The sequence below is a fragment of the Eleutherodactylus coqui genome, chromosome 13 (assembly GCF_035609145.1).
Source record: "Eleutherodactylus coqui strain aEleCoq1 chromosome 13, aEleCoq1.hap1, whole genome shotgun sequence".
NCBI classification, from domain to species: domain Eukaryota; kingdom Metazoa; phylum Chordata; class Amphibia; order Anura; family Eleutherodactylidae; genus Eleutherodactylus; species Eleutherodactylus coqui.
In genome coordinates, this window is record NC_089849.1 from 101,290,013 (window position 1) to 101,302,938 (window position 12,926).

Genomic DNA, 12,926 nt, shown 5'->3' on the forward strand with positions numbered 1-12,926 from the left:
TAGCTCTTCAATATTGTTTAGTGTATGCAAAAAGACAGTAGTGGATTCCCACCACCCAAGAAATAGATTTGCCTATGTCGGTACCCACGCCGTCCCCATGGCTGCACCACATGTCTGATGAATGAAGGTTTCCTCAAACAAAAAATTATTGTAAAAGGACAAAATCAATAAGGTAAAAATTGAAATAATTCGGAGAATTCTGTGCCCCTAGGGCTCAAAAAATGCATGCCACCTCGTAAGGCCCAAGACATGCTTGATATTTACTATATAAGCTTACAACATCCATACCTGCTTGGACACCAGGTGAGACGTGGTTTTCCTGAATTTTTGTAATGCTATCCTTAGTGTCATGCAGGTAGGACGGAAGGGATTCCACAAATGGTCCAGAGTATGTGGTAACAAGGGTCTTACACAGAATGCAAGTATCTATGGGGCTACCAGGGATCAGTGTAGCCTTCTTAAGTATTTTTGGAAGAGCATAAAAGCCCGCAGTCGTAGGGTTAGGATCGGAGGATAGGACCAAATTATCAACAGCTTCCTGTAAGATGGTCTGTAATTCATCCAGATATTGAATGGTTGGGTTAGGAGTCAAGACTTCATATACATTTCTGTCGTCCAAAAACCGTCTGGCCATAATGTCATAGTCCAAATGATCCATAATCACTATATTGTTACCGTTCTGAGGGCTTGATGGTAAACTCTTGGTTATCCTGTAGCTGTTTGAGCGCTCACTTAGTACTTGGTGTTATATTAGAGTGTACATATCTTTTAGTTGGTTACACTGTAGCTATATCACTACATACTATTCTTGTAAATGTGTCAATGTCGTATATTGGGAGAGCGGGGGGTTGTGGTTGATCTTGGTTTAATGTGGAGAATGGAGCTGTATCTTTGACATCACCATATTTGTTTTGCTATCGGAGGTCCTCCAGAATACTCAGAGCTTCCATATCAGTAATAGTTGGTGTCACGGTACCCCTTGATGGAGAGATATGGGATTTATGCAAAGCTATAAGTCATTGCAGACAGTTAAAAGAAGTTGTACTTGATAGACGAAAATGGCGAGAGTTGATCCATAGGGCGACCCAGACTCGGCAATGACTGAATGGTTAAGTTCTGGTATTCATAGATATGGGTGTACTTCCTAGGGGGCTGTCACATTCATGATGGGAGTGGAAAGTAAGGACTGTCCAAAAGGATTGGAGGAGGAAAACGAGTATGAATGTGTTACTGTGGGGCCACCATTCATTGTATTACTAGTGACTACTTCTGGAGCACCAGATTGTGTGGGGGCAGTATAATAGGGGGTCCTAGATTTGGAGGTGTATCCCTTAAATGTTCATCTTTCTCCTCTGCCTAAACCCTGCAGAAGAATTTCGATCCACTTCGGATATATCAGATTCGGACATTTGGTTTGCCGGACTACCGGGATAATACCACTGTTTTTCCGGTTATAATGTCACCAATATCTCCTATGTAATAACTGTGTTTCTTTTCTTGGATATCCTGTCTGAGAACCTCAATATTTTTGTAGCCTCTGCCCCAGTATCCCAAAGTCACTAGGGTTCACAAAACCCTTGGTTTCAGAGATTTCCTTATCTAGTTGTATTGAGATTTGGTCATGGTGGACTCTCTCATATTCATGTAGGTAATTCATCATACGTAAGGGATATTCAGTAAGTAGATTCTCTCCCCCTTTGATAAGTTCTTGGTCCTCCTGTTGGTGTAATATTAATACGTAAACCTCTATATAGCAGCTTTTGTTGTAGGGACTTGTGAAAAGGACCTAATATATTGTCTATGTGTCTTTTGTAGGTTTTTAAAGGCCTGATGAATATCTGTATGTCCCTCTAGACCACGGCGCCTCCATCTTCTGCTACTGGGACCTCACCAGGTGGAACGTGGCAATGCCTGGAACTCACCGTTGGTCGTAGTCCATGCTAACATTTAAAAACAATTAGAAATTGTCTCCTGAAATCAGAAGAACATTAAAAAGTCAATTATGTTGCTAAACGGTAGTTTGGTCCATATATACAGTCTATAGGTATGTGCAGCATATGATCACTACTTTTTTTTTTTTAAACAGCACCTCGCCAACAACTGGTTGGCACCTCACCAACCAGTTGGGGTTGGACAGGCTTATTCCTTGCCACTTGTGTTAAGATGGAGAACTGGGGTTACCACCCAACTTTACACAGGTCCTGAGAGGCATGTAACTACACCCACTTATGCAATGAGTTTATGAACCAAGAAGCTCAGGATGAATGAAGCAATAGGTCCCTCCCAGACAGGGAACTGTAGGAGGACTACGAAGCCTATGATCATCATCAGTATGTGCAGCGCGCCGAGTAGACACAACATCAGGAGTCTATGGCTCCCACCACAGACACGGCTGCCCTCTAATCTCCACTTCCACAACTTCTGCTGGAATCAGACGAGCGGCTGGCATACAGAGGGAGGCGAATTTCACTCCGGACATTTGTGAATGGAGGCTCGGTGCCCCGGCTGTGGTCACCATGCCAGATTGAAGGTGGGACGACAATTACAACCTGTGGGGAAAATGTCTCCATAATTGTAGAGCATGATCGGCCAGTTGTGTCTCTGGGACTCCTAAAAACACAAACTGGGGAAACCTCAGGGATGGGTCAGACAAGGACGAAGTATTTCTGGAACGGCGCTCACAGATATCCAGGGCGGCCTCCATCATCTCCTCCTGCGGTCAGGAGTCTCACAGACTGAGGGCAGAGGACAAGTGTTGAGACATTCGGATTCTTACCCGGTGGGAGGACATGCCCCAGTTATATAAGACCTTTAAGGGGGCACAAACTTATCTGCATGATTGACCCATGATGTCATCGCTCTCCTGTCATACAAATAATGACTTCTTAGTACAGTGTGATGTCACTGGATGGGACCACATAGGACTTCAGCCTGGGATCTTCAAACTATTCATTCTGGCAGTCATTACCAGACCCCCAGAGGCCACTTAAAGGGATTTACGGGCTCCTGAATACTTGGCGGCTGCTGCACTTCAGCTCCGGTTCATAGGCAGAGGTTCACGATTGGTGGCCAATCGTCTGCAAATTCCTGAATGGTCCATAAAAATAGGGCAATATTTTTTCTACTGGCCTTAAAGAAAATTGGACGTGTCTGTGACTTTTTGTTTTTTGAAGTTGGAGGAACTTGGAGAGACTATGATGATTCTCACGATTTCACAACTCCCGTCTTCATATCAGTATTCTGGGCTGTAGAAGCAATCTTCAGGATTTATTACGGGTTTCCCAATCTGTCCGTAAAAAATGTCGACTCTCCATGATTTTTGGATAAGATGTACAGAAACAAACAAAAAAAAGTCATATTGGCGACGGCGCTCAGGAATGCGCTGATATCATTGTAACACGCAAGGTAAAACATCTGACAGCTGCCGCCTCCGATCTGAAGACGCTTGGGGCGGAAACAGGCCGAACAACCGTGAGAATGAGGGGCATAGTCAGCTGCACATGCCGAAGGGGGGCTCATAAATGCTGCTGGGATGAAACAGCATGGGAAATCCCCTGCAGTCACCAGATGAGAGCCCGGAATAATGAGACACAGGAATTGGTCAAGGAGCTTACAATCTAACCGTAGAAATCCATACACAGAGCTAAAGGTTAGGTGTCCACAGCAGCGAGGAAACATGCAGGCCAGTGACTCGTATCAGTGAGACTTTATATATGTCACACCTCATTGTAGCTCTAGGAGATGACATGCTGTTGTCCCCTGTTATCAGCTATCTGAGGCTGGGGAGAAGTAGGCCGAAGTGCTCCAGACTGAGGGTTACTGTCCCTTTAAGAAAACCTGTGTTAGCACTGATGGCCATATCAGTCCTGCAGGCAGCCAAGTGTGCGATGACTTCAAAGCCTCAGCCAGCTGCACAAAGCGATCGCTTAATAGTAGTGATGGACTTCAGAGAAGGATGGAAACCTCAGGTGTAAGAACGCGTCCCCCTACAATGTGCTTACAGGACCCTCTGGCCGAGGTGGATCGGCACGATGTACTAATAAAGCCATTGGGGTCCTTTTACACGCAACGATTATTGTCCAAAAACACGAGTGAATATGAATAATGGTTCAGTGTAACAGCAGCCACAGACCGAATGACAAACGGTCAACCGTGCAATCTTCATTCATTCTATGCAGGACTAAAAATCCCCCTTGGCTCGGTCATCTATCGACCAGTTTAAGCGGCGCTCATTCAGTTGTCCTCCGCCACTTACACAGCGAATGAGAGCGATTCTCGTGTGAGTGCGCCAATGATGTATCTGCTGGGTAAACCAGCTGCTGGCGGCTGACAGCGTCCCTCACTCCGATGATAATCGCTTGGTGGAAACGGGCCTCGAAATAATACTTCATCAATCATCCCTGGAGGTGACAATGTGGAGAGCACTGCAGAGCCGCCCTGCAGACTATTACACCAAACTGGAGAACCGCCATGCAGACTATTACACCACACTGGAGAGCCGCCCTGCAGACTATTACATCACACTAAAGAGCCGCCCTGCAGACTTTTACACCCCACCTGAGAGCCGCCCTGCAGACCATTACATCACACTGAAGAGCCGCTCTGCAGACTATTACATCACACTGAAGAGCTGCCCTGCAGACTATTACACCACACCAGAGAGCTGCCCTGCGGACTATTACACCACACCGGAGAACCACCCTGCAGACTATTACACCACACCGGAGAGCCACCCTGCAGACTATTACACCACACCGGAGAGCCACCCTGTAGACTATTATACCACACCGGAGAGCCGCCCTGCAGACTATTACACCACACCGGAGAGACGCCCTGCAGACTATTACATCACACTGAAGAGCCGCTCTGCAGACTATTATACTACACTGAAGAGCCGCTCTGCAGACTATTACACCACACCAGAGAGCTGCCCTGCAGACTATTACACCACACCAGAGAGACGCCCAGCAGACTATTACATCACACTGAAGAGACACCCTGCAGACTATTATACTACACTGAAAGCCGCTCTGCAGACTATTACACCACACCGGAGAGCCACCCTGCAGACTATTACACAACACTGAAGAGCTGTCCTGCAGACTATTACACGACACCGGAGAGCCGTCCTGCAGACTATTACACGACACCGGAGAGCCGTCCTGTAGACTATTACACGACACCGGAGAGCCGCCCTGCAGACTATTACACGACACCGGAGAGCCGTCCTGTAGACTATTACACGACACCGGAGAGCCGTCCTGTAGACTATTACACGACACCGGAGAGCCGTCCTGCAGACTATTACACGACACCGGAGAGCCGTCCTGTAGACTATTACACGACACCGGAGAGCCGTCCTGCAGACTATTACACGACACCGGAGAGCCGTCCTGTAGACTATTACACGACACCGGAGAGCCGTCCTGTAGACTATTACACGACACCGGAGAGCCGTCCTGTAGACTATTACACGACACCGGAGAGACGCCCTGCAGACTATTACACGACACCGGAGAGCCGTCCTGTAGACTATTACACGACACCGGAGAGCCGTCCTGTAGACTATTACACGACACCGGAGAGCCGTCCTGCAGACTATTACACGACACCGGAGAGCCGCCCTGTAGACTATTACACGACACCGGAGAGCCGCCCTGTAGACTATTACACGACACCGGAGAGCCGCCCTGTAGACTATTACACGACACCGGAGAGCCGTCCTGTAGACTATTACACGACACCGGAGAGACGCCCTGCAGACTATTACACGACACCGGAGAGCCGCCCTGCAGACTATTACACGACACCGGAGAGCCGTCCTGCAGACTATTACACGACACCGGAGAGCTGCCCTGCAGACTATTAGGCAATACGGTAAAGGTTTTGCTTGTGGTGCGGTTTTTACCTTTATGGCATTCTCGTTCTCTCGCATCAGTTGCCTCTTGTTGTCCTCGTAGTTCTGCCCAGTTTCCTGCAGTCTCCTCTCCGCAGCGAGCTGGTGATGGCCGCTCTCTTCTCGCATGGCGGTGATGTTCGCCTGGAGGTCACAAACCACCTGTATGAAGACGGGAGAGTTGTGACGCCATGTCCAGTAACAAGACACCCCCATAGCTGGAACCCACCAGACAGACCACCATCGGACAGTTATGTAGCGTTACCTCCTGCATGATCCCTACTGCTCAGTCTGTGCTGACTGAGGTTCTGGAATTCTATTCATGACCCAGGAAGCGCATCACAGCCCACTCGGAGAAGCAGAGCACGGATTTATGAGAGGACACGGTTCGCCGTACCGGGACCCTACAACATTATCTATTGTTTAGTGGTTCTCCTATGTGGTAGAGGGTATTTAGGGCCCCGTTCCACCACCTATAGATGGGCAATTGTCTATACCCTGCAGGGTGCCCAGAACACTACGTTCCGTGTACCCAGTGCCAAGTATCGGACTCGTCACACGTGGTGGTAAAATACCACTCTTTATTCAGTGGCTGCAAGCTTTGCTGTGACTGCTATATGGCATAACCTTACAGCAGAATTATGATTGCAGCTCTGGATGATTTATTTACGGATGGATCTAGTTTTGTCTTGTGATCTAACGTTGGGCGTTACAATACATGTTTGATGATATGATACCTACCCTTCCATATCATTACAGACATTACTTGAAGGTGGTCTGTGTTTGGCCAGCGTCACATCTGCGTTGGGACTTCTCGTCGGAGGTTGAAACGCAGAAGTGGCTCAAAATGCCGGAAGAAAAACCGCTGCATGCAGCACTTTTTCTTCTAAACCCAGGCAGCTGAGTGTAAACCGAATCCCCCCCCCCCATCTGTTATTATCAATGGGGTCCATTTGGTGCAGTACAGATCCGTTCTGAGACGGAGCCATTCGGCCGCAGGGATTCCCCTTTCCCGAACAGAGCAAGAAAGGGGAACCCCCGACCCCCCCCTGAGACTGTTTACCAGTGTGGATGTTCAATAGATGGGTCTAACTGGACTCTAGTTTATATGGATGGAGCATACATGCGGGCACATCTACAGGGTCCGATAATCGGGCAGGAATGTTCGCCTGAACGCTCTTCTGCCCAATCACGGGATCAGGTAAAAGTGCAAACGAATGGCTTGTTCATGATTCTCTATGGGTTGGGGACTCCTGCCGTGTTGTGAGTCTGCAGCCCAAGCAGTAATGTAAGTCAGTAGAGACGTAAGTTTCCTCCTGAGTTGTCGGGGTCTCGTGTGCCTCCCAGGTGCAGCGCACACCTTGCAGTGACCCGACGGCTCGTTGTGTCGTGCAGCATCCTCGTCGCTCCCGCATGCATTATGTATTTCATATTATTAGGGAAAGGGTTAAGGGTGCACAGGAGAACTCGGAGACCATATGGGCCTGTTTAGGGGCCGTCGCTAATTTGTGCAGCTGGATTCAGTGAGAGATTATGGCATGGAAGGCTCTGCCAGCGCTGGAGACTGGAATGTTCCCCCCTTTTATGTGGAAAACAAAAAAAAAAAATGTGTAAACTCTCGTTAGAACATGACTTCTCGTTACTGGGGAAACAAATGCTGCAAGCGCAAGCCGACGTGGGGGAGGGGCGACTGACAAGCACAGTGTGTACCAGATCCACTGACACCTGACATTACCATGCGCCAATTATAACTGACCTCCGTCCATCCTGAATACCACTGTCTCTGGTCTGCGGGGGTCCCTCCTGCTCTGTGACCCACAACACCTTGCCTCCCATCACCATTCTCTGCTTCCAGCCCCCATAATAGTCTTCCCATTAACACCCTGTGACCCATCATGTATTATACTCCACTCACATCCAAAGCTGCATTCATAAAACCAAATGTGACATCTAAAGCTGCCCGATAGCCGCTTTGTCTGTTTGGCATGCTGTCTGATTGTAGAAAAGGGAGAAAGCTGCTGGCAAACACCTCTGGCAGCGGCTTATCTCCCGAGAACAAAGGGGTCTGACAGCTGAAATCCAACGGTCTGAACCTTATCTGCTGTAGAGGGAGCGCTGGGAGATGCCCATACACACTACATGGGGGGGGGGGGGGGGGGGGGGGAGGGGTGTTGGCCAATCCTAATGTGTATGGTCACCTTTATACTCCAGTCACAACCAGAGCTTCAGTCACAAGTCAGCAGGCGGAATTTCAGTCCTCAGGACTTCACTTCAATGCGGTCCCCTCCTGTTCCAGCGGTGAGATGCAGGATGGGAGCGCAGCTCTGGATACAGTATGGGTGACAAGGTCAGATGGTAGCTACAGCTTGGAGTGTGACTGGAGTATGACATTACGTCGGGATCAGGTACGGTTTTCATCAGTGTCCGGCTGTATTTGCCTGAGAGCGTTTCCCGTGTTGCGAGATGCACTAAACTCGCATGTAAATGGACGCCATTGTTTCCAACGGGTCTATTTAGTGGCGTGATTTTCCCTCGCAGCGGTGCTAAAGGATAAACACATCGCAGCACCTTCTATTTTTCTGTGATTTGGAGAAGACTCGCGCGTTTCTTCCGATGGGCAGGTTATAAATTGCCTCTCACTCACGCAGACATACGAGGGCAATGTGATTTTTACCATTTTCCTATTGAAAAAATGTCCAATTTTCATGCAAATCACATAGCGCTCGCGTTAACAAAAAACACGCAATTTTACAAGCGTGATATCGGTCTGAGTTTCTCGGACTGCTTTGGTGCTTACCCATGTGAATACAGGATTAGTAAAACTGATGGGGAATACCTTACCGGAGCGGAGAAGAGGAGCCCCCCGGAGACAGCCGTGACAAAATTTATCAAGACCCCACACCTTCTGTGTCATCATCTATTGTAATGGCGGCAGACATCGGCCCGACCCCCCTAAACCATCCTAGTCTCCTACACCGCTCACAGATGCTAGGTGGCAATTACTAATGACTGCACATGAAGCAGGGGTTGTCGCCCAGCCCTCCGCACGCCCTCAACAGCAGATATAACTGCATTCTACTATTCTTCTACCCAGATTTCACTCACTGACTGCTCAGCTTGTGTCAGTCATCACTGCAGCTCTAGAATTCTATTCGTAAATCAGGAAACTCATTATTCAGCAGCAAAAAGAGAAAAGGATTATGGGAGGACACAGTGACTATAAATGATGGGATATATCCATCATATATGAAAACCCTGGGATTATCACCCATAATACTGGATTAACAGCAAATCTTAAAAAAAAAAAAAGGTGTTTTTGTGTACAGAAATAGCAAAACAAAAATAGTTATAAAATACATTATATGCACCCAAAAATGATGCCATTAAAAAATAAAACAAGAAACAAGCCCCCATATGGCGATGGAAAAACTAAAAAGTTATGGCTTTAGGAATGCGACGATGAAAAAAAATAATTAAAAGTTAGTAGGTCATTAGGGGCTTCGTCACTAAGGGGTTAAAGAAGAAGTGTAAGGCTGGGGTCACACAGGGCGGATTTGCTGCGGTTTTGCCGCGGATTGCCGTTGCATATCCGCACTGCGGCAAAACCGCTGCGTTTGCAGTGCAATGCAGCACAAATGAGTTTTGCCAAAAAGCTGTTCTCACAGAACGGATTTTTTCCGCACAGCCGCAGTGCGGAAATGCAACTGCGTCGCGGTTTTAAAAGATGCAGCATGTTCAATCTTTGGTCGTTTCCGCAGCGCTTTTTTGTCCATAGACCTCTATGGACGCAGCCAAAACCGCACCAAATCCGCGACAAAAGTAAAAAAGCGCTACGGAAAAAAAAAACGCTTGCGGATTCTTCCGCGCAAAAATCCGCAAGCCAAAATTAACCTTTGAAGCGGTTTTGCCGCAGAAGCAGTTCTTCTGCGTCAAAACCGCAACGGAAAAACCGCAGCAAAACCGCAACAAATCCGCCCTGTGTGACCCTAGCCTAAAAACAGCAAGGTAGCAGAATATATGATAATGTACAAAACACCAAGATACCGTTCTGGCCAAGTCCGCGGTTTGTTCCCTTTATTAAAGCTCTAAACAAGGGAAGGGGATGCCCGACCGGGAAATCCAGGATAAGCAGAACTCGGCCGGATACCGCGCTTGTCAACTTGAGTTTTTCCCGCCGATGCGAGACGTTTTTTATTCAAAACGCCAAACATCCCTTCTGTGAAACGGCGCTCCTCAGGCTCGTGTTTCTTGCGCATCAGAGGATCGCTCGTGCTTCCCACTCATCTCTATAGGAAACATCACACCACATGCGAGCGCCATGCAAGGTCCTTAAAGGTCCCATTGGGGACAATGGGCGAGGCGTCCTGAGGAAACGCCGAACGATAGAACGCGCCGCAATTCTCTTTCTTCGCAGCATCACTGCAAGGAAAAAAATATCGCTCAAAAGAATGTTGTTCATAGTTGTGCGTCTCGCCGGTGTGAAGGGAGCCTTACTAGATGCTATGAACCGACGATGGGCACAAGGCAGAGCTCAGAAGGGTGGGACCCCCGTAGGCTCTTGGAGGATGGATCTACGGGACTGCTGCACTTGTAGAAGCACAAGAACAGTTGAAACCCCTGAGAGGTGACCACATTGGAGACCGCAGCCTCAGAGTATAGTCACGCAGTAGTTTTCGCCATGGATTTGATATGGAACCTGTGTGCAACATTTTTCCAATCCACTGCGAGATCTGCATCCTGAAAAGCCCTATTGGTTCTCATGTGAATCCCTGCCATAGTGTACACGGTGCGGATCTCAAATACTGACATGTCGCTTCTTGATGTAGATTCTCAGCAAATGTTGCATTGGAAATTTCCCCTATGGATTTTCCCACAGACGGAGCTCCATCTGCACACAGATCTGTGGCTCAAATTATGTGGATTCTCATTGAAATCAGTGTGATCGTTGACACAAATTAATGCCAAGTGAATATAGCCCTAGGCCTGCCTCACACAGGCGCTAACCGCTGTACAACGCTCCCATTCATTTAAATGGGGCTGCTCACACAAGCGTTAAAAGGCAGTGCTTCCAACGCTTCCCTCTGACAGCGATGCATGTTCTATCTTCTGCCATTTTCGGTCCTGCGTCGCCCACTGAAATGAATGGACAGTGGTTTCAGCACGGCTGAAAACGCAGCACAATTTGGTACCATGTTTTTGGCAGCGTTAAACGCAGGTTGCTACCCTGAAATATAAGCCCTACCCCCAAAGCTACACAATGTGAAAAAAAAAAAAACAATACTCACCAGCAGGTGCCACCCGGATCCCTCCCGCTGTTCTCTGGCATCCCTGCAGGCTTCCATACACTTGTCATCACCGACAGAGCATCTATTCCCGGTAACGGGGTTTGAAGACCCCGCCTCCAGCAAGAGATTGCTCTGATTGCCTGAGCCAGTGCTCGTTAACCAATCATAGTCAGCGCTCAAGAGATCTCTGTATTGTCCCCTGATATATTTATACATAGTTATTAGAGCGCCCCCTTGTTACAGTCCTAGGTATAATAGATGATGGGAGAGATCTCTGTATTGTCCCCTGATATATCCATACATAGTTATTAGAGCGCCCCCTTATTACAGTCTTGGGTATAGTAGATGGTGGGAGAGATTGTATAAATATATCAGAGGACAATACACCAAAGTTATTAGAGCGCCCTCTTGTTACAGTCCTGGGTCTGATAGATGATGGGAGAGATCTCTGTATTGTCCCCTGATATATTTATACATAGTTATTAGAGCGCCCCCTTATTACAGTCCTGGGTAGAATAGATGGTGGGAGAGATTGGTGTATTGTCCCCTGATATATTTATAAATAGTTATTAGAGCGCCCCCTTGTTACAGTCCTGGGTCTGATAGATGATGGAAGAGATCTCTGTTTTGTCCCCTGATATATTTATACATAGTTATTAGAGCGCCCCCTTGTTACAGTCCTGGGTATAACAGATGATGGGAGGGATCTCTGTATTGTCCCCTGATATATTATACATAGTTATTAGAGCGCCCCCTTGTTACAGTCCTGGGTATAATAGATGATGGGAGAGATCTCTGTATTGTCCCCTGATATATCTATACATAGTTATTAGAGCGCCCTCTTATTACAGTCCTGGGTATAATAGATGATGGGAGGGATCTCTGTATTGTCCCCTGATATATTTATACATAGTTATTAGAGCGCACACTTGTTACAGTCCTGGGTATAAAGAGATGATGGGGTAGATCTCTGTATTGTCCCCTTATATATTTATACATAGTTAGTAAAGCACCCCCCTTGTTACAGTCCTGGGTATAAAGAGATAGGAGAGATCTCTGTTTTGTCCCCTGATATATTTATACATAGTTATTAGAGCGCCCCCTTGTTACAGTCCTGGGTATAAATAGATGATAAGAGAGATCTCTGTACTGACCCCTGATATATTTATACATAGTTATTAGAGCGCCCCCTTGTTACAGTCCTGGGTATAAATAGATGATGAGAGCGATCTCTGTACTGACCCCTGATATATTTATACATAGTTATTAGAGCTCCCCCTTGTTACAGTCCTGGGTATAAATACATGATGGGAGAGATCTCTGTACTGACCCCTGATATATTTATACATGGTTATTAGAGCGCCCCTTGTCACAGTCCTGGGTATAATAGATGATGGCAGAGATCTCTGTATTGTTCCCTGCTATATTTATACATAGTTATTAGAGCGCCCGCTTGTTACAGTCCTGGGGATAATAGATGATGGGAGAGATCTCTGTACTGACCCCTGATATATTTATACATAGTTATTAGAGCGCCCGCTTGTTACAGTCCTGGGTATAAATAGATGATGGGAGAGATCTCTGTACTGACCCCTGATATATTTATACATAGTTATTAGAGCGCCCGCTTGTTACAGTCCTGGGTATAAATAGATGATGGGAGAGATCTCTGTACTGACCCCTGATATATTTATACATGGTTATTAAAGCGCCCCTTGTCACAGTCCTGGGTATAATAGATGATG

The 12,926-nt window shown here is 47.2% G+C and overlaps 1 protein-coding gene across 2 annotated transcripts in view; it reads right to left on the reverse strand.

Annotated features, from left to right (window-relative positions):
* Positions 1-12,926, reverse strand: part of CEP112 (centrosomal protein 112) — a 238,851-nt gene that overhangs the window by 17,250 nt on the left and 208,675 nt on the right. For both annotated transcript variants that reach the window (XM_066585987.1, XM_066585988.1), the window contains exon 23: positions 5,909-6,058. In XM_066585987.1, the coding sequence (XP_066442084.1) occupies positions 5,909-6,058 (150 nt within the window). The remainder of the gene's footprint in view (positions 1-5,908; positions 6,059-12,926) is intronic.